Source organism: Mirounga angustirostris, unplaced genomic scaffold (assembly GCF_029215605.1).
Source record: "Mirounga angustirostris isolate CCGP_5_RB_7025 unplaced genomic scaffold, mMirAng1.0.hap1 SCAF_2, whole genome shotgun sequence".
Lineage (NCBI taxonomy): Eukaryota > Metazoa > Chordata > Mammalia > Carnivora > Phocidae > Mirounga > Mirounga angustirostris.
The window spans coordinates 38,964,176-38,990,512 of NW_026991710.1; the positions used below are offsets into that span (position 1 = coordinate 38,964,176).

The 26,337-nt window shown below is 38.0% G+C and overlaps 1 protein-coding gene across 3 annotated transcripts in view; it reads right to left on the minus strand.

The window, feature by feature from the left end:
* GABRA4 (gamma-aminobutyric acid type A receptor subunit alpha4) overlaps window positions 1–25,223 on the minus strand; it is a 61,615-nt gene extending 36,392 nt beyond the window's left edge. The window contains exons 1-7 of one of the 3 annotated variants that reach the window (XM_045879460.1): window positions 25,195–25,223; window positions 24,601–24,719; window positions 10,251–10,318; window positions 9,032–9,252; window positions 8,783–8,865; window positions 6,119–6,262; window positions 5,120–5,272 (exon numbers count right to left, since the gene is read on the minus strand). In XM_045879460.1, the coding sequence (XP_045735416.1) occupies window positions 5,120–5,272; window positions 6,119–6,262; window positions 8,783–8,865; window positions 9,032–9,252; window positions 10,251–10,318; window positions 24,601–24,719; window positions 25,195–25,223 (817 nt within the window). Of the gene's footprint in view, window positions 1–5,119; window positions 5,273–6,118; window positions 6,263–8,782; window positions 8,866–9,031; window positions 9,253–10,250; window positions 10,319–24,600; window positions 24,720–25,126 lie in introns of all 3 variants that reach the window. The other 2 variants (XM_045879459.1, XM_045879461.1) reach the window with 2 other exon arrangements.
* Window positions 25,224–26,337: the final 1,114 nt, after the last annotated feature.

A 26,337-nucleotide genomic window follows, 5' to 3' on the forward strand; every position in this document is an offset into this window, starting at 1 on the left:
CTCTCTCTATCAAATAAATAAAATAAAATCTTTAAAAAAATAAATAAAAAACTCATTGTATATAATGTCCAGAATTGTTCCTGAATTGAAGATGGTGAGGATGATGATGATGATGATGAAAAAGGCACCTAAACTATATACTCCAATCCATGTCAATCCTTCACCAAAAGCCAAATAATAACATGTCAAACTGAAGAGATAGCGAGCCCCATGCAAGACTAATAGAATAATAATATTTGAAATTAGGGAGAAATTATATTGTCTCCTCAACTCAGCATTTAATTATATTCTGCCTTGTTCCCTAATTGTTCCATGCATGTAGGCCTGTCTCCACAACCTAATTTAGTGTAGCTTCCTTGAGGGCAGAAATGTCTAACACTGCTTCAGGATTTACCATACTTCATATAATGCTGGATACATGATAAATGCATAGTAAATAAAAACTCATTTTTTCACCTCCTCACCAATCCATTTCTTCTCCAGTCCCTTCTGAATTGTCAATGTTTAGAAAATAAAAAATTAGAGCAACTGTGCAGTGTATAAGCTATAGATCTTTTAAAAATATTCCATAAACTCTACAGAGGAAGAAACTTGAGGATTTGGTTGTATTCCCTTTTTAAAGAAAAAAAGTGTGATGTTTTAGAATTTATTCATCTAAAACAGATTTTTAAATGTTTGCTGGGTCAAATATGGAGATATTGAAATAGCTACGAAAATGGAGTACTGTGAATTTATTGGACTTCATTCCAGAAAGAAATCCTAAAACTTTTAGGTCTCCATTTGATCTCAGAAAAATGGCAGCATTCCCATACTGCCTGTGAGATGTAAATTAACTGAAAATTCTAGCTACAAAGTTTGAAGATAAATCAAAGTTTTTCTTCTTATTCATAAAAATTAAGGTTTAATGGCCTATTAAGAATTCAAAACTGTTCTACAACTTCCTTGTGTATATTTCCTCTACTATCACAGAAATTATGCTGAAAGCACTTGGAAATAAAATGTGAACAGTGCAGCCTAAATAAGAATACTACTCAGAACTCAGAATAATGTGATAACCAAAAAGGAAAACTCAAACTCAAATATAAGCGATTTAGGATTTCTCAGGTTGCTTTGAACATTTTTTTTTTTTGGTACCAGAACAATTTCTCCTGCAGACTTGAAGTAGTGGTCTTCATCTCCTGCTGTCATGTGAAGAAATTCCCTTATCAGTGCTAAGCAAGCAGGATATTAATGCAATTATTGAGCCTTGAATCCCAAAATTACTTCCTGATCACTAAGGAGGGTAGATCACCAAGTTCATGAAGATGTTAAATGATGCTACGGACATAAATGCAAAAAATATGTGGCCACTTTCCACTTCTCTTTCACTGGTTTGAGTCAATTTGATTTGAAAGTTTGTAAAAGAGCCCTTCAAATATTATGGTTCATATCTTATGACTGTTGGCAAAGTTAGGCAAGTAACCTGTATAAACAATTGGCTAAGTGTTGCCGTCCTTTTAGACAAAAAATTTTCTCCACCTTGTGGTCAAACTTAAAGAAAGCGCTAGCATGACAGGAATGTGCTTCTTACAGCTGTTTTTAGACAGAGCATTTGGTTAAATAAACACCAAAAGAGTAGCAAACAGAAGCCAACCCTTCAGATAAGGAGACATGCTTCCTCTGCATCTAGGAAGACAGTGCATCTGCTCTAAATGGCTTAATTGGCATCTACCCTGAAAACATTTCAACAACCATAGAATTTTTTTTGACATGTTCAAGTATTGATGCCAGTACCTGCTTTTATAATGCTGAATATGTACCATATTGGCTGGCCCAGGAGCTGGGAGAGGACGTGTAAGAGTAGGCTAAGACTGTGCTCAAGAGTAAATTTTTGGCTGGCCACTCCAAGAAAATGAACTAGTAATGATTTAGATATGCCAGCTGGCATTTACTCTGGTTTAACATTTTACTATACTGGAATAATTACAAGACTTAAAGGCATACAACTTTGCAGATAGAAGGCCTTTGGAGAGAATTTATCACACTCTGCTTTTCATATTTACACTAATTAATTTGGGGGGGGGAGAAGAGGAGAGTCTATTTTTCCATGATCTCTAGTGACATCCCTGATCCAACATATACTCTCCCAGAGTGAAGAGGGAAATGAAAATTAGGGAAAAGAAATACTAGTCCAAAATTAATTTTTTACTTAAAGCTCATATGCAATAGATTGCTAATGTTCCCCAAATACTTAAAACTTAACTTCCTTAGGAAAATGCCATCTCAGTGCCTCAATGAACAGTTTAATAATTACCATTCTGATACATCTTAGGTCTTTGAAGACTCAATTGTTGTGCATAATTTCCCTGGTCAATCAAAACCAACATCTTGGCACACGAGCACAAGATAGGCAAATGTCACAGTTCAAATGGAAAAAGCTACCCACGAATTATCTTCAGCACACATCCATCAATCTCACTCAGAAGCTCTGGAATACTCCACAAATGCCCACATCCTCATACTTCCTGTGAAGACAGAACGGCAGAGTAGAAATGGCAGGGTTCTCGAAGTTAGACAGAAATTGTCCTGGGTCCATCATTTGTAAGTATGTGACTTTATACAAGTTTCTTGATTTCTTTGAGTTATTTTCCTTATCTGTGAAAAACTAATAACACCTACGTTGCTGAGTTATTGTGAAGATTACATAAGATGGTAAATCTTATCATCATCATTAGTAGTACTACCAGTATCCTTGCTACATGCCACTTAATTTCCTTACAGTGTCTCATCTGTTGGAGATGTTGGTGAGTACTAATGTAACCAATGTTATCCTTCTCCACACCACTGGAAATTTCTATTGTTTGGGGGACAAGTGAGATAGTACAGTGGCTACCGGTTTGTATTCAACCAAAAAAGCTTTTGAAGCTTATCAAACAATCACAATAGCTATAAAATACAGGGGACATTCATATTATAGTATCAAGTAGTGATTCTTGGTAGATGGTAGCACGGACTATTATAATAATAAATACTTAAATAAAATGTATTGTGTGATAGGCTTTGTTCCAAGTGCTTTATCCAAATTAATTCAGTTTAATCCTCATAGAAACCCTATGAAGTAGGTACAACAATTCATCCTGTTGCAACACACGAGGAAATGAGCAGAAGTAACTCATTGGCGGTTTACAGCAAATCGGTGGTAGACCTTGTGGTTAGAACCGAGGCTGCCTGGCTGCAGAATCTGTATTAAGACACTATTGCCTCTTCATCAGATGCACAAAGGATGGGTCAATATTTTCTGCTCTAGATAGTCTTTAAGGTCATGGAGAAAAGATGATAATATGTGTATCAGCGGTTTTATTTTTATTTTCTGATAATAATTCCTGAAATATTGGTATGATTTGTGCCAGGGAAAGTGAAGGGAGTTTGGTCTGTGCTCAGCCTCCGCAGGGACTTCCTGCCCCGTCAGGCTGACTCTGAACGTGATATGTAAAGACCCAAGTCTACTATACACACTAGATGAGGTAAGGAGCATAAAGGACCTAGCAGAGTGCCAGGTATTATGCAATAACAGTAAGTGTTTTCCTTGAAAAGCAATTAAAAATCAAGGAAGCCAAGTCGCAACAAAATAAATCTCCTCCATGTGAGAGAAGTACGAGAGAGAGTAACGAATACGTACTAAGTGCACCATGTGCCCTGGGATAAGTACTGAAAATCAGTCTAACTCCTCACCAGTCTATGAAGGAGAGATGCATTAAGATGGAAATGTATACGGATGGAGAAAATAAGTGCCAGATTCCGGTTTCAAACCCCAATCTATTATAGTCCCAAGCTTAGATTTGTTATTTGCTCTTTCATTTTTACACCCATTTTTATAGGTAAAATTTATTCAACACTTGCAATGTGCAGTTATTCTTTAATTGAACCCTCACAACTCTATGAAGTAAGTAGTGCCATGAGACCCGCTTGCTGCCCTCCTGGGGTCATACCCTGCCCCCAGCATTGACCCTTCTGTAATAGTTTCCCCAGTAGGGTTCTTGAGTAAACCTAAGATTAAGGGGGGTGGTGCAGATGTCTATGGAAAATTTCCTCACGTTCAGAGGCATTGAGGACACTAAAACACCTGATCAGTTCTCTATAAGGATGGGGAAGCGGGATGAGAAGTTCCCACTTCCCCCAGTTTCTTCTCACCAGCATCCCTCCTGCTGTTGTGTGAAAATGGATATTATATCATGGCTTTGATCCTACCAACTAGAAAAAGCAAAGGAAGAGTAACATCTCTTGTGAGGATTGTACCTCCAGTCCAGACCAACTGTGAACATTTTCCCTCTTATCCTACTACTGAATGCTTTTGCTACTCACCATCAATAGAAAAAGAATAGAGAAATATGTTAAATTGAATAAATACCATTATAACAAATTGTATTATTCAAAAGCATGGCTGATATACAGAAGACTTGTTCACAGCTAAAAATTTAAAACTGATGTGCTCTGGACCTCATATAGTTAAGAATATGATATATAGGAAGCCACTATAAAAACAAAAAGAAGAAAATATGCCTGTGTTCAGAAAAGAAAAGATGGAGATAAAATATAACAATGAGCTAATCAACTAAGCATATAATGCCATCCAACTCGATGCATTTAAACCACTGGCATTTTGTTCCTCTTCATTAAAAGGTAAATTATTCTAAGGCTTTCATATTCATTCAGCCATGACTTTTATTTGTTTTATTTTAAGTTCCCAGTGCATTGCATTTTAACACCTAGATATGATTTTAATTCAACTACACAGCATTAAGGTAGGAGCCCAAGAATATCACGAAAAGTGAAATCATACCCAGATTCCCACCTGGTCTGATCTGCCTGGTCTCAAGAAGGGAAATACGATGAGGCCCCAAAGGAAGGGATAGCCTACCTATATCCCCTCAAACCTTATTTGTATTGGCTGGGTAAAAATGAAAGTTTATGAAAAAAAAAGAAAAAAGAAAGAAAGCTATGTGATTCTTTTCTCCATACAGCTTGACATATTACTGTTTAATATTTTCTTAGAAAAAAAATGACGTCTAAGAGCTATTCCTGTGCATCGTGATCAAAATATAACGCAAACAAAAATACCCACGAAATGAATGGCACTTACCAAATACAGTCCTAGCTGGAACTGATTCCTTGTTTATCCAGAACGAAACTTGAGAAAGAATCACTGTCATAATACATGGAATGTATGTCTGAATCATAAAGTAACCCATCTTCCGTCTGAGGTGGAAATAAACTGTCATAACAATATATTCACCTACAAATAAAACACGAGGAAAATGTATTATTGGTTACGCAGGCAATTAGTCAATGACTTCATAATCATATTTCAGACTAACAAACAGTATTTCAGACAAAGAATGATCTGTTGTGCATTGCAAGCAAGCTGAGAAACATATAGCTCCTAAGGAGGAAATGATATTGAACATCATTACGCAGAAAAACACTTTTGTTCTATATAGTGGTTAAGCAATTTAACAAAATTAAGCTACAACTTTTTAAAAATTCTTGCAGTGTTTTCTATTTTAAAGATCTGGTACTGCGAAAGCGATTAGCCTTCAATTTCAGCATTTTGTAAAAGCAGAATTTAGACCTCACTTTTATGGAAAATCACTAGAAAAAATGGAGATACACACACTTGAAAATCTAAAGCTTAATTTTGGAAAGAATTGAAATACTCAGGTATACGTTACATATACATATATGCTTTGAGAGAGGCTGTCTTACTGCCTTAGTTTTAGGAAAGAGCTGTATTTCTAAATGTTATACATATGAAGAAAAATACAAAGAGAAACGTATAACATAGAGCCATTTATAACATCCCTGAGTTCAAGCATCTTTTATGGGCATTTAGACAAAAATCTAAAAAGCTAATAAGGGAAACAAACTATAAGATTTCTGGGAACTATTGATAAATATTTTTAATGTGACATCTGAAAGCGACATATTAAGAAAGTTACTTAGGAAAGCTGTGGCCTTATTCTCAGACTGTGAAGTCCAAGATTCAGAAGACTCAAATCCCAAAACGTGGTTTTCAATCCCACTTGCAGGCTAGAAAATTAATGCCAAGTAGCATATTGACTTTAATCGTTAAGCATCTCACCCGTAATGGACTTGATAGTTTCACTTGATACAGTTTGCCCCACCAAGTCATATTGGACTAAGCTGGAAGACTCCTTTGGAACTTCCACTGATTTCTCAGGACCTTTTGTCCAGGTATAAATCATCTCACTCTTCGGATATGCATCTGAATGAGAGCCCAGAATGTGATTAGACTTAATGGTCCTTTTTCATCAGGACTGACGGTCAACACTTAAGAATATTACACAAGTTCAAGAAAGATGGAATAAAAGGAAACAATAATCATTATGATTTACTCAAACATGCTTAATATTTAGAAAACTGTAGAGATTAAATGAAAAGCCTTGCAACTCAGCATATTTCTTGTTTTTATGTCAAAGGATTGGAGAAGGAGAGACTAAAACTAAGGCAACTTAAATGTTATATATGCATCAGTGCACTTGGATGTGCTTCCATACTAATAGGATAAGCAGTTGAAAAACAGAAATCATGCTCCTCCACCAAAAAAAAATATTTCCTCCCACTCTAACTCAATTCTAATGCTTGACCAATACTGACTTCTTCCATCCCAAGGCTGTTCTGCCAATTAGAAATGTACCAGATGCTGTCTATAATAATACAACAATAAAACCCAAACCCAAACCAAATCCTACTGTTGGGAGAGCTCTTCGGGGGTCACCTATTCCAGGCTGCCTCTGGGCAACACCCATGTTGTTTGGGAACCATTCTGCAGGGACAACTGGTTCTGCTGTTCGTAAAGCTCTCCAGGGAGTATAATTACACAACCAGTTCCGCTACCTTTCAACTCTTACAATCAGGACATTTTCCCTTCCGTCTTCAACAAATCCCTCCCAGCGGCAATTTAAGCCCATTTTCTATTATTCCGTGTTGAATTCGAATGGAAGCCAGCTGCTTGCCTTACCAGTCTACCCACAACAGATAGCTTGGCTCACACACAAGGAAGCCCAAAAGAACCATGATGAATTGGTTCCCTCCACAAACCTTCCTAAAATGGCTAGAGCACAGTAGGTCCTCAGTGAAATTGCTTAATTCTACAAAGGAGCTGATACCTAGGGAAATCATTTTACAAATGATTTCACAAAACGAACTCTGAGGCTTGTTTTGCCATTTAGCAGTAGACATTTAAAAGACCCCGAATACTATGTTCCTGCCCTTGATATTCTAAATCAGGTATCCTTCTCTTGGCTATTCTACCTTAATAAAATAACCTTGCTCTTAACGATTCAATATTTCAGGCAGGAAATGGGGGCGTGGGCAAAATGGGTGAAGGCAATCAAGAGGTGTCTCTCTTCTTAATTCCTAACCCAAAAATTCAACTTCCAAAGAGTGATTTCTTTATTTAGCACAAACCCTGATTGAGTATCAACTATGTTCAAGTCACTAGGAAGAGTGCTGTGTATGGGAACCAGAGGGGGCTGCATGGGAAAGAACTTCCCATAGATAAGAACTATCTTGGGGGAAATTTTAAATTATTACAGTACCAATGGGTTTTAATTCTGCCCCCAGTGAGATGGCCCTTTCTGTCTGTGTATTTTTTTTTTTAAATCTTCTCTCATTAAGTCACTGGTTAGGGAGCAAATGACTCTCTCTAGAATTAACTTAGCTCACTGAATACTGTGATTACTAGGGGTTGTAAAAGAAGGGTGACAGCCAATTCTCATCAAGTTAAGCAGTGAGCAATGGTAATAGCAGGCAAAAGTTTCACAATCGGTATACTAAGGATCTGAAGCAATAATAAAAGCTAGCACCTATTTTTGGTAGATTCTGATTGAATCAAATATTTGCGGCAGGCCTTAGAAGAGGCAACCTCATTTTTCTGCCATCTCAGAGAAGGAAGCTTAGGGGAAAAGAATTCCATATTCTTTTCTACCTATTCATTTCACCTTCTCGCCTTTACTTCCTCAAAATATGCCCAATTCATCTACCTCACAACTTCTCCTCTAGTACCATCCTTGTCTAAGCCACTGCCATCTTTGATGGTACTAAAGCAATAGCCTCCAACTCTTCTCTGCGTCTACCCTAACCTCCCTACAATCCATTCTCCATAGAAAAGCTGAAATGAAGTTGTAAAATGTCAAAGAATGCCAAATCCCCTAGTAAAACCTTCCAAGGGCTTTCTATAGCATTTACAATAGAATCCAAACTCCTTAACGCTGTCTACAAGGTGATATATTATCTGGCTCTGTCTGTGTATCAGCCCATAGCTCCTCCTATGCTTTCATCATGCTTCAGTCACTTTGATACCAACAGCGTAGCTGATATTATCCAGCCCTTGTCATTTCAAGAAACCCTGAAACTTCTCTCACCTTTTTTCAAATCTGCCTTAAAGAAGACTGCTTGTAACAGACACTGTTCAATTACTCCCCTCCCCGTTAAAAATCCTTTGTACTTTCTTTGTTACACCACCAACATATGGAGTCCAGGGGTCCCTGAATTTCACCACTGACCACCAACCTATTATTAATGAGTCAATCTACCTAGGCTATCTGTACAAACAGATTTTTGGTTTTTGGAAATGGGTTGAAATAGTCTCCTCAAAGTCAAATCTTAGAGAGTTGTTGTCATGAACAATGATTTAAATGGATTATGGGAATCGTGCCCATATATAAATATCAGCTTGCATTAGGTAATAATAAATTCTAACAATATTTGTACTGTAACTTACAACTTCCAAATTTCAAAGGGCATGCATGACCATCCATGGGGAAATCCACCAATCTCATGGGACACTCTGCACTTATGGTGAGTCTAAAGTGGAAAAATACAATTAACATTAGCTCTCACTTTAAAAATGATTTTATGACACCTAAAAAGAGAAGGATGGAAAGCAGGAAGGAAGGGCAGAAAGAGGGAAAAAGGGAAGGAGGGAAAAAAAGCATAAAAAGGGAAGAAGGAAAAAGAAAAAAATGACTACCTCATTGTGTATAAAATAGTGCCATTTCTCATAATTCTAAAAAGTTTATTTGGAGCTGTCATATTATGTGAAACAGATTTCTTTCCATTCCTGAAGAAAGTATCAGGGGTCCATACTTTTGTCACCATCATATTGTTCAATCTCAAAATTTCAATGGGGCCATCATATTTTAGTCTTTTGTCAATCCATGTCTGTCTGAAGAACACATCCATTGTGTATTCCTAGGGAAGTTAGTTTGTGACATATTCAAATCACAGATGACTACACATAAATATGCATTAAATTCTAGCCTCCTTCCCACTCATTAAAAAAAAAAAACTACCCAAATAAAAACAAAATTAATAGGAGCAGAAATTTTCTTAAATCAATAGAACTAAAAGATTTTCAGCAATTAAAGCATGTTATGTCCATCTTGATACCTTAATCTTCTACTTTATTAGATAAGTAAATTACCGTACACATGAATCATTTGAGAGTAATTACTATAATTTAATAAAATTGCCAGCATCAGGTAATTACAGCTGTACTTTAGACCAGGTAGCAAAATTAGTAAGTGTAACAAATATCATGGCATAATTGATCATAAAATTGTAGGCATCTCTAAGACAAAGTAAAATATGTAAAAAGTAATTTTATATTCACAGAATTTATTAAAGTTAGCCTAAGAGCCTCGGGTCAAGGAAAAAAGTAAAGTTGGCCCTTTGATTTTTAAACTACATATATTTAATATTAGAAGGCACAACTGAATGGATGAATTCATCCTGATCAGGTGTTCTAACCTCTTTAAGCATGAGAGAGAGGTAGGGCAAGAAGGGGTTGGGGTGGGGGCAGGGAGTGAGCAATTGGGCCAACATGGAATACTAAATGCAATTAGGACTACGGTATAGTTTCATACAAAAACTAATTACACTCTTCAATTTTCTCCTCTTCAATAATTTTCTAAGAGAAAAAATTACTACATAAAATGTTGTGCCATGGAGACTAGTAATAGGAAAGTTCTTTTCTTTGTTGAGAATAATTCCAAACCAAAAAATATTCAAATGTTAGAGATGAAATGCAAATTCAATGTCTTACTCCTTATAAACTTTTGAGATTAATTAGGCGGTTCTTTGACTTTCTAGCTGTGTGTGATTAACAACAAAATAAATATTAATTGCCCTCTCTTCTGCATGTTTACTTCCAAACCTCAAGAGGTACACTGAATTTCCCAAATACCTACCATTTCAACATCAGAGACAGGTCCAAAGCTGGTGACATATATGTCAGTTTTTACTTCTGTAACAGGACCTAGTAGGTATGAAGTAAATGAGTGAAAAAAATTACCAATTTTATAGGCAAGGAGGATAATTAAAGAGTAAACACAGATATGATATATCATGTTTTTATGGCATCTTAAATTTTCGGTGAGATAATGCATCTCTCCAAAAATAAAAGAAAATGTAGACAAAAGAACAACAGAACCAGAAAGCTGTGTTTATTTACAGGCAAAACAAAACAAAACAAAACAAAAACGCACCCCAATTACTTAGGGAAACCTTGTTTCTTCAAAAATACATCACCTCCGGGCACTGTTATGACAGGCAGTGCAGGGAACAAAAGCTTTTAGCCTTTGTAATTTTTTATAGTCCGTCATCTGATTGGCCGTTAGTAAAGAAGTGAGCTGTTAAAAAGAGGAAACGTAGCCACAGAGTGAGGAGATAAACCATAATAGTTGTAAGGGATGCATCTTTGGAGAGCTGAGAATTCTGGGAAATAATTTAAGCACAAAAAATGATTCATGTCACCTTTAACAATAGGCAGACCATCCACTGGTGACTGAAATCAAAGATAAACTCTCCTACAAGTCAGACCTATTCACTTCTTGCCACCTACTAGCCATTTGATCTTGGGCAGGCTATTGAACCTCTCAAAAGCAGCAACCACAGATATAGGCAAGACTGTTGATAGGGATCAAATGAACTTGCTCATATGAAACCCTGAACACAGTGACTCTCTTATAAGAGTACTTATTAAGTAGTAGTTTCTCTTTGCTTCTGATAATGGCTGCTACTGACATTCTTTCCCAGGCCTAAATAAGAATGGTTCAGAAACAAACACATAAGTTTGCTTGGCAGAAGAAAAAGGTGGGTGCATCACGACAATGAGGCTGACACAGATTTTAGACAAAGGAAAAGTGCCACAATCTGGGCTTAGCGTGGTGCTTAAAATAAGGAATTGTGGAATTTATATTTGGCTCTAACACTTTTTAAATATATGATCTTAGTCAAGTCATGAATCCTGATAGGTAAATGTTTTAATGAGTATTAACTGAAATGACTTGTCCCAGTCTCTAGAATATAATGCACTCAATAATGATAGTAGTTATTATTATATATACCATTTTTTATTACTAATAAAAATAAAAAATTGTTGCCCTCTTGAACATCATTTCCTTAAATGATGGTTTATACCACTGTTTGGCTAAAAGTTAGATACTCCATACTGGAAAGAATAACATCTGTTATCAAGATGGACTATTTCCTTTGGATACTGGTTGGGCATTTGGATTTATGCCGAGAAAAAAAAAAGACAAAGAGCAGTTGGTATAGCTTAATGCCCTAGGTCTAAAGTTATCCTCATAAAAATGAATCAGAATATTTCTCCCTGTATAGGACAAAGACTGAGCCACAGGAAGAAAAATAGTTTGAAGGAGAACGAGAAAATTCTTTCGCAAATAAGTATCCTAAGAAAAATATATCTTTGTAAGTATAGTGAAAGAAAAAGTATAGATGAAATTGATCTATCATGAGCTTTCATTTAAAAAAAAATAACACGTCTGAAAAACAGAGAAAATAAGTGTGAGAAGTTAGTTGACTTTTTATTTGAATGATCAATTGTAAACAACAACAAAAATATGATAGTAATAAGCTCATCAAACCAAAATGTTTCAGGAATAGATAGGCAATCCAAGAAGATGGTAATGTGTGTTGAACTTTAGAAGATAAGAGCTTTAACTCAAAGTGGTTCAAGAGTGGGACAAATCACTCTGCTAGTTTCTTAAGAACAATTATTAAAAGCACTAAGTTACTGCAAGTCAGAGCAAGGAAACATAAGTTACTTAGAACAATTACGGTTGTATATGTCCTGACAACTGAACCATTTGTTTGACAAGATTCTTGAGAATTCAAAAGTTACTTTAAAGATCAATTTAGGGCAGTGGTTTTCAAACTTTAACTGGATCAGAATCACCCAAAGGTTTGTTAAAGTACAGAATGCTGGGCCTCACCCTAGCCCTGCTGATTTAGTAGGTCTAAGGTGGAGCCTGGCAATTTGCACTTCTAACAAGTTCTTAGGTGATACATTTCACTTTATTCTAGTTTACAGACAGTGTTCATCTGATTTCTAGAATAGTATTTACCAAACTATGTCCTGTAAAATATTAATACCATAAGTGTTCTATGGGAGTAAGGGAAGCATAGGAGAGGAATTAGGTCAATGCTATTTTTACTTACAAATTTATTTTAAGGGGTTTAAGGGGTGTGGGGTTATGCTAATTCTTGTAGTTACAATGATTTTTATGATAATAATGGGTATTTTCAAATTCTTACATAATACTTCCTTAAAGATTCTTGAAAAAATATTTGTGTCCAGAATTACCATCTTAGTATTGGTTAGTTTGTTTGTGACATTATTCAGTATTTGCTTTATATAATCATATAGGTCTTTGAGATTAAGTGAGATTCTAAAAATATATGATTGGTAGAGGGATTTCATTTGGACATTCACTCAGTAAACATTAACTGAGTGAGAACATGCTGAGGGTCAGTTTCCATACTACGCCCTGGTGCTACACTGGTTAACAAGACTTAAGAGTTCCCTGTCTCACTGGGTGTTATATGTAAGTAATACATCACTAAATTCTATTCTTGAAACCAATATTACACTATATGTTAACTAACTAGAATTTAAATAAAAATTTGAAAAGTAAAATAAAATTAAATACAATAAATAAATGAATAAATAAATAAATAAATAAATAAATAAATAAATAAATAAATAAAAGAGTTCCCTGCCTCAGGGAGTTAACATGCTATTAGAAGAGTCTGAGTATAAATAATAAAGAAATAAGTTAAATGGAAGAATCTCTTCATTCATAAGAGGTACAAAACAGGCTGGTAATGGAGTAAGAGCCTGGGAAAGCCTAGATTTTTGAGCCACTCTTCAAAGCCGTGACTTTTAAACTCAGACCTGGAGGGTAAGTGTGAGCCATTGGAAGAACAGAGATAATTGCCATTCCAAGCATAAAGTACTTCAGGGTAAAAGCTCAGAGGCAGGAGAGACCTTAGTGTGTTCAGGGACTAGAAAAGAGGCCAGTGAGGCTGGTACAAACTAGGTAAGGAAGAGAATGATAAGAAATGAAAGCCACACAAACAGAATGAAAACCAGAGTCAGTGGGCAGAGACCTACCCAGGAGTCCATATTCTTAAGGGGCGTCCTTTTAAGCAACATTCTTAGAATACACATTATAGTGACAGTTGTTAAAACTACACGGAAAAGAACTTGTAGAAATCCCGCTGACAGATGGGCAACACATAGAGAGGTTGTTATGGGCTGAATGACGTTCTTCCTATATTCATATGTTGAAGTCCTAACCCCCACTACCTCAGAATATGACTGTATTTGGAATTAGGGTCTTTAAAAAAAGGGAATTAAGTTAAAATGAGGTCATTTGGATGGGCTCGAATCCAATGTGACTGGTGCCCTTAAAAGAAGAGGAGATTAGGACACAGAAACACACAGTAGAAAGACCATGTGAAGATAGAGAAGATAGCCATCCACAAGCAAGGGAGAGAGGACTTAGAAGAAACCAAGCCTACTGACACCTTGATCTTGCTATTGTTTAAGCTACTCTGTCTGTGTTTTGTTATGGCCGCCAAACAAAACAATACAGAAATACAAAAGAAACAATTTTCCTCTGTTCTTTCCCAAAGTTTTCTCCCCCTGATATTCTGTACAGCTCTGCCTTAGGCTGTGAGGAAGTTTGATTTTTATCCCTTAATCATTGGAAGACCATCAAGAGTTTGAAGTAAGGAAATTATATGATCTGAATTATATATTTTATAAAATCACTCTGGCGGTTGTATGGACAGTAAATTATAGAGAAGCAAGTGTAGAGGAAGGGCTCTTATAAAAGGCCACCATACCAGCCAAGTTGAGAAATGATGATGGCCTACTAGGAATGAAGCAGTGGGGATGGAATGTTAACAGATCAAGGGGCATGCCAGTGTGTCACTGCTCGCAGGGAACAGGTTTTTTTCCCAAAGAGCAAAGAGCAGAGATATAATAATTCTATTTATTGAAGGCCTACCATGTGCCAGGCGGGATACTAGCCTCTTTCCATACACTATTTCATTTAATTCTCACAACACCCTCCAAGGGTGATACTATCATGATAATCTTATGGATCTGGAAGCTGAGCTCACAGAGTTTAAGTACCATATGCCAGAGCCAGAATTATAATTCCCTCAAGTAAGTTCTAGCTTTACTATGCTAATGATATCATTAAATAACAAATCAATAATTAATTGCTTATATAATTTTCTATCTACGATATAACATGCCATATCTAAATTTCCTAAACTTTGTTTATGCATAGTTTCTGAACTATGTTCTTGCAGCTCTTTCTATGCCTTTGTTCTTATCTTATTATAGCCTGTTTGAGTCTGTCTTTCTTCCCTTAACAGCAAAGATGAAATCTTAATCCTCTTTGAAGTTCCCATGCTTTGCACATACTAGGGGGTGAATAACTATGTGTTTGTGTTCTTAATAGCATCTCACCAGTGATTTAAAAACTTCCCAAAAAGAAAAATTACTTGGATTCATTTGTTACACCAGTTAAGCTAAAAATATTTCCTGATTAAAGCAGCAAATGTGTCTTATTTATATTTGTATCCTTTCCCAGAACTAATCTCAAGCCTTAAATGTAATAGGTTTTCAATAAATCAGTTTTCTATGAATAATGGTCGCTATGTAATTAAGAATAATTCTTAGAGACGCTTCCTCTAACTCTACTGTTTAGGACGTTCAAATCAACCTTACTAAGAGCATAATTACATAGAAACCAGATAATTTTGGGCTTGGAAGGACTTCTCATAATGTTATATGCATTTGTGTAAGGTCAAAGACATATTTTATTTTAAAAATCCTACTTCTTTGGTAATAGGGAAATGTTTTTTAATCCCCAAAATGTAGTTGGCATTTTGCAAGGCAAAAAAAGTGATTTTCAGTAGTGTTTGAAAGACAGAGCCAAGACTACCAAGATGAAATTCAGAGGAATATTCCCATCTTATTAATGAATCTAACTTGGGTAGAACATAGGAAAACTATTAACAGTGTATCAGATGATTTTCTACTGCTAACTTTACTTCAGCTGTACAGACCTGGTCAAAGGATATAATGATTTAATTTCTTCTCCAATAAGAGTGTCCAATTTGCTGTAACACCAGGAGAAAGACCTCAGATATTTTGCTGATACTGAAACATGTCAATCCTTGTTCATACTGTGTCCCCAGCTACCCACTTGAGGACATATTTCTGGTTTTTCAGCCACCTAAATTCATGCATCCAGCTACATCCTACAAAACACATTGTTTATAAAAATCAAGAGGCTTAAAGTACTTAGGACATACAATAACAACAAGGAATCTTGAGTCATATATTTAAAGAAATATCTAATTTTGTTTGTCATAAAATAATACAGAAATGCTAGACTTCTTACAGAGTAAACAGAGAAGAGATATCCATTGACATCACAGAGAAAACAGAGAGCTATCAAGTTTTACTTAAATGACATTAAAGATTAGTGCTTCCTATGTCCTAGGATCCTTCTATCAATCCAGGTCAACTTTTTAAATGATTGAAGTACTTAAATATATAAGAAGAGCGTTTTAAGAAACAATGAAATATGGGCAAAAGATGAAAATGTTCTTCACAGAACGAAAATTCTTGTAGGCAAAAAAGGTTTGAAAAGATGTTCGACCACATTAGAAATCAGGAAATTCTAATTATTTCACAATCAAATGCTATTTCAAGTATTCCATACACATATACAGACATATATATTTATGTATATATGTACATATCCATATATACATATTCATATATTCCATATAGATGTATGTATATGTATATGGTTGAAGGTTTTGTGGATCCTGAATCTCATATTCATTGTAAATGAGAGTTTGAATTTGTAAAACCACCACAGAAAACAGTTTGGCATTATCTCATCAAGTTGAACTCCCACTTACACTAAGATCCAGAAAAATCCATTCCTGGATATATATGCAAAAGAAACTTTTGCACATTTACAGCAGGAAATTTGGGCCAGAATATTCACAGCAACACAATCTTGGAAATAAGCAAAATGCCTACTGCCAACAGAGAAGATGAATAAACTGGTTCCTATGAAGTGGAAATATCACACAGCAGTCAAATGAATGATCTATAGCAATATGCAACAGCAAGAATGAATCTTAGCAATACAAATTAAGTGAAAAAAAAAAAACAACAACACCAAAAGCTAATATATAACATGTTCAAAACCATTAAATTTTTGTATTTGAAATTTAAAAAAAAATAAAGTTGAGCTAAAATAATATTCAAAGGAAAACTATGAAATCATTTAAAAAGGACTCAGAATGGTGGTTTCTGTGGGTGGGACAGACAGGAAGAGAGGATGAGGGAGACTCCCTAGCAGGATGAAAGTTGTCATGGTTGTGCAGTTTAATGATTGAACTGCTATGTTTATGATATTATAATGAATGAATGAATAGATGGGTGGGTGGGTGGATAAAAAGAAGGTTACATGTGGAGCAATAATGAGAGTAATTGTTAAACAAGTATTATTAATTCAGAATCCAATTCTGTACACAAGAGGCTTTTAAAAAAAGAAATACAATAAAAAGGCCTAGAAAGTAATATAATGCAAGTTGATGTCTTTTTCACCGAAAAGAAAACTAACAACCCAGTGAAATATTATCTCCATAAAGTTACTAATAGCCTATATCTAGATTTTACAGTGCCTACCTGGGGAAACACAAAATATACTTGCCCTAAAGAAAATGCAAATATATGATAGTGACAGTATATCTTTTTTGCTAAACCGAAAAAATAACAAAGTAAATTTGTGTTCTGGGTTCTGTAGTCTCTTACCTTCTCAAGGCGTCTTTCTTTCAGTTATCCCTTCCCTCCATTGTAATATTACATTATCCCCTACTAGATTATTCCAGTAGTACACAGATGTATTCTGATATTTCTAATCTTAAAAGAAGCAACCTTCCCTCTTTCTCTTCCCTTTCACATTTTGAACTTCTGGAAAAAAAAAAAAAATCCATACACATTGCCTCTAATTCTTCCTTGTCTATTCACTCTGTCATCTATTGTAACCTGCTTTTCATGCTCAGGAGCCACTAAAATTCCTTTCGTCAGTATCTTTAGTTTTCCCTATCTATAGCATTGTTTCCACAGACTTTAAAAAATAATTTAATTTCTCTCATTTTTAAAGAAGCTCTCTTGATCTGACTTCTCCTTCCACTCACCACCCCATTTCTCTGCTCCCCTGTAAAAATATCCAGAGATTCCTCCCCCCGATCAGACTTTCACACCCATCACACCACCAAAGCTGCTCTGTCAAAATCACCGAAGAGGTAGATATTGCTAAATGTAGTGATGAAAATCTTAAAAAAAAAAATAAATAAATAAATGTAGTGCTGAATTTTATGTTCTTATCTTTCTCAATCTGTCAGGAACATTAAGAAGTAAATGATCAACCCCACCTCCTCTTTTTACTTACCATCCAGTATGCATACCCTGAGATTCTCCTCCTACTTCAAAGGCCACTCCTCAGTCTTCCTGGGACAGAGATTCTTCCCAACTCCCCACCTCTTAACACTGGCGACTTCAGACTTCTATACCTGTATCTCTTCTATATCATCCTTAATCTCTTGATGGTCCCTGTAGTCTTATGGCTTTAAGTACCATATATATTGACCTACCAATCATCCCTGCTTTCCAGATTCATCTCCACTTAATGTCCAATAGGCATCTCAAACTTAACAACAAATTGTTCATCCATACCTCTAATCTGCTTCTGCCACAGTGTTGGCAACTCTATTTTTCTAGGTGTTCAAGTCAAAAACTTTGGAATCAGACACCTCCCTTTTTCTCACACTCCACATTCTAGTTGTCATTAGTGGACTAGCGCTTTGAAACATAGCCAGAACATGATCATTTCTTCCAACTTTACAAGCTTCACGCCTCCAGCTTGGTCAAGACGTCCATTATCTCTTGCCTAGTTAATTGTGAAAACGTCTCTGCATTTGCCCTTGACCCTGAGTGCCTTTTGTCACTACAGCAACCAAGGTGAGTCTCTGAAAATTAGGCAGTTCAGCGTTTGCCCCTGTTGGAATCCCTCTAATCACTTGTGATCTGACTCAGAGTAACAGCAAAGTCTTTACCAGGTTGCAAAGCTTTACACACCCTCATCTTTGTATCAGACGAACCCCTTCTTACTCCTCAGTCCTGTTAAACTTGACTGCAGTGCACTGACTTCCATGCTGGGCACTTTCACACATAGAGTCTCTTCTAACCCAAATGTGGCTTCTGCTTTTACCGACTTAGGATCATTGCTCAAAATATCACCTCCTCATTGAAGTTTGTCCTACTACTTTCGTTAAAAGTGCAAACCCTCCCCTGCTTTTTAATACTCCATAGCAGTTATCGACTTCTGACACTCTATATTTTACTCATCTTTGTTGCTCATTTTCTGTCTTTCACTAAATTGTCAGCTCATGAAGGCAGGGAACGGCATCTCTTTTGTTTCCTAATGCATTTCCCGGCACCATCCTAGAATAGTGCCTGGCACATATTATATGATTAATAAGGAGTTGATGAAAAGTGAATGAAATGAAACATCTCCACGTGGCCAGCCTTATATTACTTAATCTTAGAAGAATTTGAGAGGCTTCTCATCCCTCCTTCCTAAGACATTCCATTCTCTTGACTTCTAGAACTTCACACGCTCCGAGTGCCCGCCTATATCACAGTCATCCTCCTCTGACAAGTCTACATTTTCTGCCCTTCCTCAGTTGTTAATGTTCCTTGAGGCTTGGCTCTGGGCTCCTTGCCCTTTCTATACTCTTCTCTAGGCATCTGTTCTCATAGCGTTATATGCTGGTGACCCTCCTGTATATCTCCAGATAAAACTCTTGTCTGATATCCCAGTATGTACAACCAGTAGGACTCCATATATGTATTTTAACACTCTTAACATCTCCGCACCTGATTTCTTGATTTCACCCCCATCTCTCTTCTCCCTCCCTCCCCTTCTCTCTAATTTAAAGAGAGCCATCCTCTACCCATTTTCTTAAAATAAAAATCCAGGAGTCATGTTTTACTTCTCCCTTTCCTTTACCACCCATATGAAATCCATCACCAATTTTTTGTTGAATTATACCTCCAAAATATATCTCAATTTTTCCACTTAAATCTATCTTTACTACAACTACCACCTTATAACAAGCACCATTAACTTAATGAAGAGAACCCCCCACCCCAGAAAAAACTTTTTCATTGGTCTCCTTGCTTCCAATATGGCTCAACCTCTATATCTAAGTCTTTCTTTTTATTATTCAGCGGCCAAAGGGATCACGTTACAATCTGAGTCACACCAAGTCATTCCCTCCACCTATAAAACTCCAGTGGCTTCCAGGTTCACTAAAAGAAGGATCTAAACTCTTTTACAAAAGGCCCTGAATGCTCTGGCCTCTGCTTACCACAAAAAACTAGTCCTGTGAGATTCTTCCTCTTGTTTTCTTACTACCTTCCCAGAACTCCTTTCACCGGACTCCCTTCACTGTCTGAATCACACTAACTTACCATCTACCTTAGAATCCTTAAACTTGCTTTTTCCTTGTTTTTTCCTGCCTGAGAACAATTTTTGCTTACCTTTTCCATGTGTGTCCCCCTTAGGGCTCAACTTACAAGATTTTCTTCACCACTGCATCTGAAATAGATCCTTTACTCAGTTAATTCTCTATCTTAGCATATTATTAGATTGTTCCACAGCATTATCTTTAATATTTTGTTATTTGTTTCTTTGTTATTTGTATCTCTCTACACTGCTTAGCTATAAAGTTCACAAGGGCCTGTGTCTGATTCAGAATATCTTTACAACCTCACCTTGTTCCTGATACATAGTGGTCTCAATATCTATTGGTTCAATAAATGAATGCATAAATGATAGTGACAAATCAAAAGAGAATGAAGCTTTCTTTTTCTGTTGCCCTGTGGATTTGTGTTCTTTTTCTCTACATATTTTAAAAAATCTATTCTCTGTAGACATTCAGTTAATAAGGCTAGCACATGGTTAGTGCATTAATGTAATTTTAGGTTAGGATATAGATCATTTGAAAACTTTGCAAGAATATTTTTATTTGTGTGGGAAAATTATTCCAAATTTACCTAAGTGTATATACTCCTCCATACTTGCTTTTCCATTTTAAAATGTTATTAAAGCTTTAGAATAAAAGTTCTCATTTCACTCCTTTGGGGGAAATGTAGTTTTGCTTATTTTAATAACCTATTTAGGAACAAGAACGTATGTTAATGAAAATTTCACCCTTGGTAAACAGAAGGATGTAAGAAAGCTTTAGAAGTGGATGTAGCAACAGACAAGCTGCCTAGTCTATTAGTGGCCTGCTAGTAGTTTTAGAGTTCTTGAGCAATTCATTGGAACTTTTCTCAGCCTCCCCTCTAACATAGGGATGATGCCCACCCTGCTTATCTCTTCGTGTTGTTATGAGAATCTTATTAAACATTGTATGCAAAAAGGTTTCCAAACTGTAGAGGACCCCACTAATGTGAAGTCCCAGCTCTGTTGGCGAGCAACCTTGCAAAACTGACCTAATGGTCTGTTCCCATTTCAGGGAGGTTGTGGAAGATGATCTAAGGCAATTATTGTTAGTTGAAGTATTTATTATTCCAGATCATGTGCCTCAAAAGATTGAAATGTACAAGGGTTGCATAATCCTTCAATAAATGGAAGTGGTGAAGGGCTGGCTTCCTAAGCTATCTCCTGGTGGTTAATACCTTAGCTATGCATTTTTTTTTAAGATTTTATTTATTTATTTATTTGAGAGAGAGAATGAGAGAGAGAGAGAGAGAGCACATGAAAGGGGGGAGGGTCAGAGGGAGAAGCAGACTCCCCGCCGAGCAGGGAGCCCGATGCGGGACTCTATCCCGGGACTCCAGGATCATGACCTGAGCCAAAGGCAGTCGCTTAACCAACTGAGGCACCCAGGCGCCCCTTTAGCTTTGCATTTTTAAGATGGCGTAGAACCGTGTTGAAAGTGGCTATGAGCACAGGGGAATGATTTTCTAGCTCCTTTGTGGAAGGGCTCACTTGTATGCCACTTCTAAAGGTGCAAGCTACTTCAGGATGACAGCAGACTGATTTGTCAGAGTCCAAAAGAACTATACCCTTCAAAAGCCCCAATCTGGCTTCTCTCACCACGCTTCCTTCCTTCTCTTCTCACCTTTTCCCCTTTTCTTCTCCGATGGGAGAACGTGGGAGACAAGGGAGAGGAGACCCTGGAGGGATGAAAAGAAGAGAACGATTTCGGTTCCTTTTACTTCCCTGTTGCAAGCTGTGCCGTGGAGTTAAAAATATGTAATTTAGTTTCCAAATCTATTCCAACCCCTGCCGGCCTACTGAGCAATCACAAACCATCCAATTTCAATTCAAATCTTTGCTTTTAGCTTTATTTTAAATGGAACACAGCTAAGTTGTATAAACAGATATAAAGTAAATGCTCTACAAAGAGCAGAAGTAGGATTAAAGGAACCAGGAAGTAAATCTGTATTTATAGCATACTGGTCAAAATCTGAATTGTTTTCATTTTATTTTTAAAATACCAAACTTTCTACAAAGTATTGAAATGTCAAAGAAGGGACCAAACTTGTGGTATCCAAGAGTCTGTGCTAAGAATGTGTTTTCTTATTATTTTCAGTGATGCTCATTTATAACATCCTGTAAACAGATTGCATGGTTTCTGCAGGTGAGAATTGCTATTCCCCTGTCACATTTGGTATGCTATGCAATTACAGAGAATGACCCATTTCTAAAAAATGAATCAACTTTACCACAAATATTTATGAGCATAGCCCCCAAAAATTGTGTGATATAGTAAATCTTTAATGATAAAGCAACTGCTAACACTTGAAGTGAGGTGAATTCAACGTCCTCCCAAAAAGCTATAAAAGTGTCTCCAGGTGGGTAATGCAGATCACTTGGCAGTGACATGTAGGATGACTAATAATGCCCTTGAGACATTTCAGCAATACTGCAGCTAGCCAAAATCTAGTAATGGCTTACATAGATGGAGTTCATTCATTTTTTTGTCTATATAATATTATGAGAGAGGGTAGTTGGTATAAAAGATGCATCTACAATGGATTCCCTCTTCTTTTTGAGTTATACTTGTATTATAACCACCTGGGCAGATATTATTTTAACTTTCATCATTTAATAATAAAACCATATCATCTCAATTTTTCACCTTAATTTATGTTCAGGTACATCAATTCTCTAATAAATAAACTCGTGTGATTTGATATTTCTGTTATTTTTTTCTTTACTTAAAATGTCATGTTTAAAATAAGTCCTCTTTTATTGATATAATATAGTCTTCAATGATATCACATCATCTGAAATATCCTCCACAGAATTATTTTTTGGATATAAAGTGATGATTTCCCAGTCACTTGTGAAAGATCTTGCATTGATAAATGATTCACTTCTGCAAGGAAACCTCTTTTCAGATTCGCATGAAGGCAAATGCCGTGCTGAGCATCCTACTGCTGGAGAGGCAATGTGAGAAGAACTAGGAGAATCTTTCATCCTTCTCATCCACATTTATCACTGTCAACATGCAAAAACTCAATTAATACCCTCAATGACCCCCTATAACCTTCTCAATAAAATCCAGAAGAAAAGTTGGAATCAGAAGACCTGATTCCAGCCAACCATTAATATGTTATGTGTCCCGGTATAAATGACTTTCCATTTCTAATCTTCGGTGTCCTCATTTGTTAAATGAGCAGAAGCAGACTAATCAGCCTCCAAAAAATCATCCAGTTCCACTCTCTCCTCTAATTCTATTTTACTTCTGATAATTCTTTCAAACCTGAGACCATGTCTAATTCTGTCCTCTTTCACGGGACTGTCCTGCTCCCTTTCCCTTTCTCCATTCTCTCCTCATCCTATCTCCTATACGCTCTCAACAGGAAGCTTAACGTGCCCTGTGCTGCTAATATCATGTGATGCTCGCCACGTAGCATCTGATGTCCTCTCAGTCTTCATGGGTTTGTCTCTTAAATATACAACCTGACCTGGTTTCACATCCTGCCCATGCCACTTACCAACTGTGAACTCGAACTGGTTACTTAACTTCCCAAGCCTCAATTTCTTCATCTGTAAAATGGGGATAGTAAGAGCTTACTCTCAGTAATGGCTATAAAACGCCTGGTATATACGAAAATTCAAATAAGTAAACACAATATTAGTGGTTATTATTGTTACTACTACTACGACTAGAGACTCCTTTAAGATAGAGCCTGCATTTTGTTCAACTCATTTCCCGGTGGATAACTAGCTCAGTGTAGTTGGAAAGAACATGGACTTGGTAGTCAGAAGACCTGAGCTGACACTTGGGGTGAAGTCATGTGTTCTCTCTGAACTGGACTGAGCAGGTGTTTGAGGGTAAGAATTGTATCTTGAGATTCTGCGAACACAGTGCCTAGCACAATGCTTGCCACATAAATTCTCATTATATAAGCAAAGGGAACATGAACATGCAAAAGAGCAACAGTACTGCTAATGGATGTGCCTCTATTATAGTCATTATAAATACTTAAGGAAGAAATAAAGCTGAAACACATCTGACTCCAAAGTCTTAGGAGGGAGGTAAATGCCATCTCCCCAAATAAAATAAAAATTCATCCCACTGTGGAAGAGAACAGGGAAGGACTGGGTTCTCTAGCAGAGCAGGCAGCTTTGTGCCCCAGATTCATGTCCTAGGTAGAACACAGTGTCGAGGTTTTGGCAAAGGGACAGATACCACGTGGGAGGACAAGGGACTTCGGATCAGTTGCCTCAAGTGCAACCTGCTCTGAGCAAAGTGGCCAGGTGCTGGGGAAGTCCACTCTCAGGGAGCAGCTGGGCAACCGAGCCCCAAGTTCCCATTTTCTATTCTTTCCCTCCAACCTCCCCCACCCAGCAGTCAGGTCCCGGAAGGTAATTAGTGTGGGGGAGAGGCAAAGCTTCTGAGTCGGCAGGGAGATGGGAAAGTACTGGTGGGGGCGGTCTTCTTGTCAGAGGTCTCATCAAGGGAGGGGGGAGGGAGAGAGAGAGGGAGAGAGATTGAGAGAGAGATTTTTCATTTTTCCACTCGAAGCATACCTAATGATACACAGACAGGCAGACCGAGAGAGGGACAGACAGGACACACTTGAGCATTTGAAATCGTTCATACCCCCAAATCCAGGACGCAGCCTGTTGTCATAACCATCGAGTAAGCTGTCCAGGATGCGGGTAAAATTTTCCGGGCATAATTTCTCCTCTTTTTGGTTCTGTCCTGGGGATTCGTTTAAACTGCGAACGCAAATAAAATTTTAAAAAAAATAATAATAAATAAATAAAAAACACGGCAGAAGGGGTTGTTTTAAGAATCGATCACAGAACAGGTGGAAACAGGTTTATCTTCTAGGGAAAGAGTCTCTTGCCCCAAGCAGAAGGAAGCAGGTCTGAAGGATGGGGGACAGAGAAATGGTCAGGAAAGGCGCACCCTGTGCACACGCAGCCCAAAACCCATACTCTTCTTGCACCCGGTGCCCCGTCTGCTTTCCGCCTCCACTCGGTCACAGAAAAGCCCAGGTGCGGCCCCTGACCTTACAGCGGAGACAGGGGGGTCTGGTTTGCCCCGGGAGGGGCGGCGGCCGGCGGGGGCCCGGAGCTGGCCACTTCTCCACCCCTGTCCCTCAGGACCCCGGGGAACTCACCAAGCCGCCAGGCACAGGAAGTGCAGGAGGGCGAAACTGACCCGGGAGGACGTAGCGATCGCGGGTACCTTCTTGGCAGAAACCATCTTTGCAACATGCCATACTTTAAGCCTGTTCACGTTTCCAGGCTCTCAAGATGCCCTGAGCAGGGTGCGAGGCGAGGGCAGAGGCTCTCCGCGGCGTGCGCACACTCGCGCTCACACTCGCCCGCGCTCACACTCGCCCGCGCGCAGCCAGCCCGAGCGGCGGTGGGCGCGTGTGTGCACGCGGGCCAGGGGGAGGCGGAACCTGCCTTCCATCGCCCCCTCCTTTTCTCGCTGAGCTCCCAATGTGTATGGAGAGCTATGTATACCGCTCAACACCCTTTCGTGCCCGCACCGTGAGGCTTCCGAGGTTAACATCGGCGCGCTTGCACCGAAAGGCTGAGCAAGTTCTTTCCAACCTTTAACTCTGCCCCCCGCTCCACGACCGCCATCCCCAACCCCAAGTGGGTCCCTGCCCACAGCATTGCTTTGCCTTCACTTTTTTCCCTCCTGACCCCCCTCCTTCCTGCTGGGATTTGGATTTCACCAATGAAGTTCCTCTCTCCTTAGGCTGGTTGTTCGAGGACCTGTTTTGCACCCATTTTCAAGGCTGGAGGTGGAGAAGGAGCTGGATGACTGGAATGGCGGGGCGTGGGGATGGGAAACCGTGGTGAGGACCAGGAATCAAGTATGGACAGAAACAAACTTTGGGACTCTTCCCTTCAGGTGCTTGGGGAGGGGGAAGTGGGGGGGGGGGCGGGAAAACAAAGAAGATTCTTCCCTCCTGAGAGGGGTTGCAATTCACTGGACAGACTGTCCCCAAACTTAGAATGTGGCCTTGAGCTTCATTCTGTACTCAACGCATTTGCTAAGCTGCTGTTGTAAAGATACCAGATTCATTTACTATACTCGTTCCTACCTGGCACACACTCTCAGCTTTGCTGCTGCATCCATTGCTGGAGAGGAGAGGAAAGGGGAAGGTGAGGGACATCTGGTCAAAATCACTTTCTCCTTTTGTGACACTGGATGCTCTTTTATAATAGAGCTCACTGACTTCCAAAGGTTGACCACTTTAGGAAGGAGGAAATGTTGGCTGGGGAGGGGGAGAGGAGAGAGACAGAAGAAAGACAAAATGTGAGGTGTGTTTGGGGGGGGGGGTGGAGAGGGATAGGAAGACAAAATGAAGCG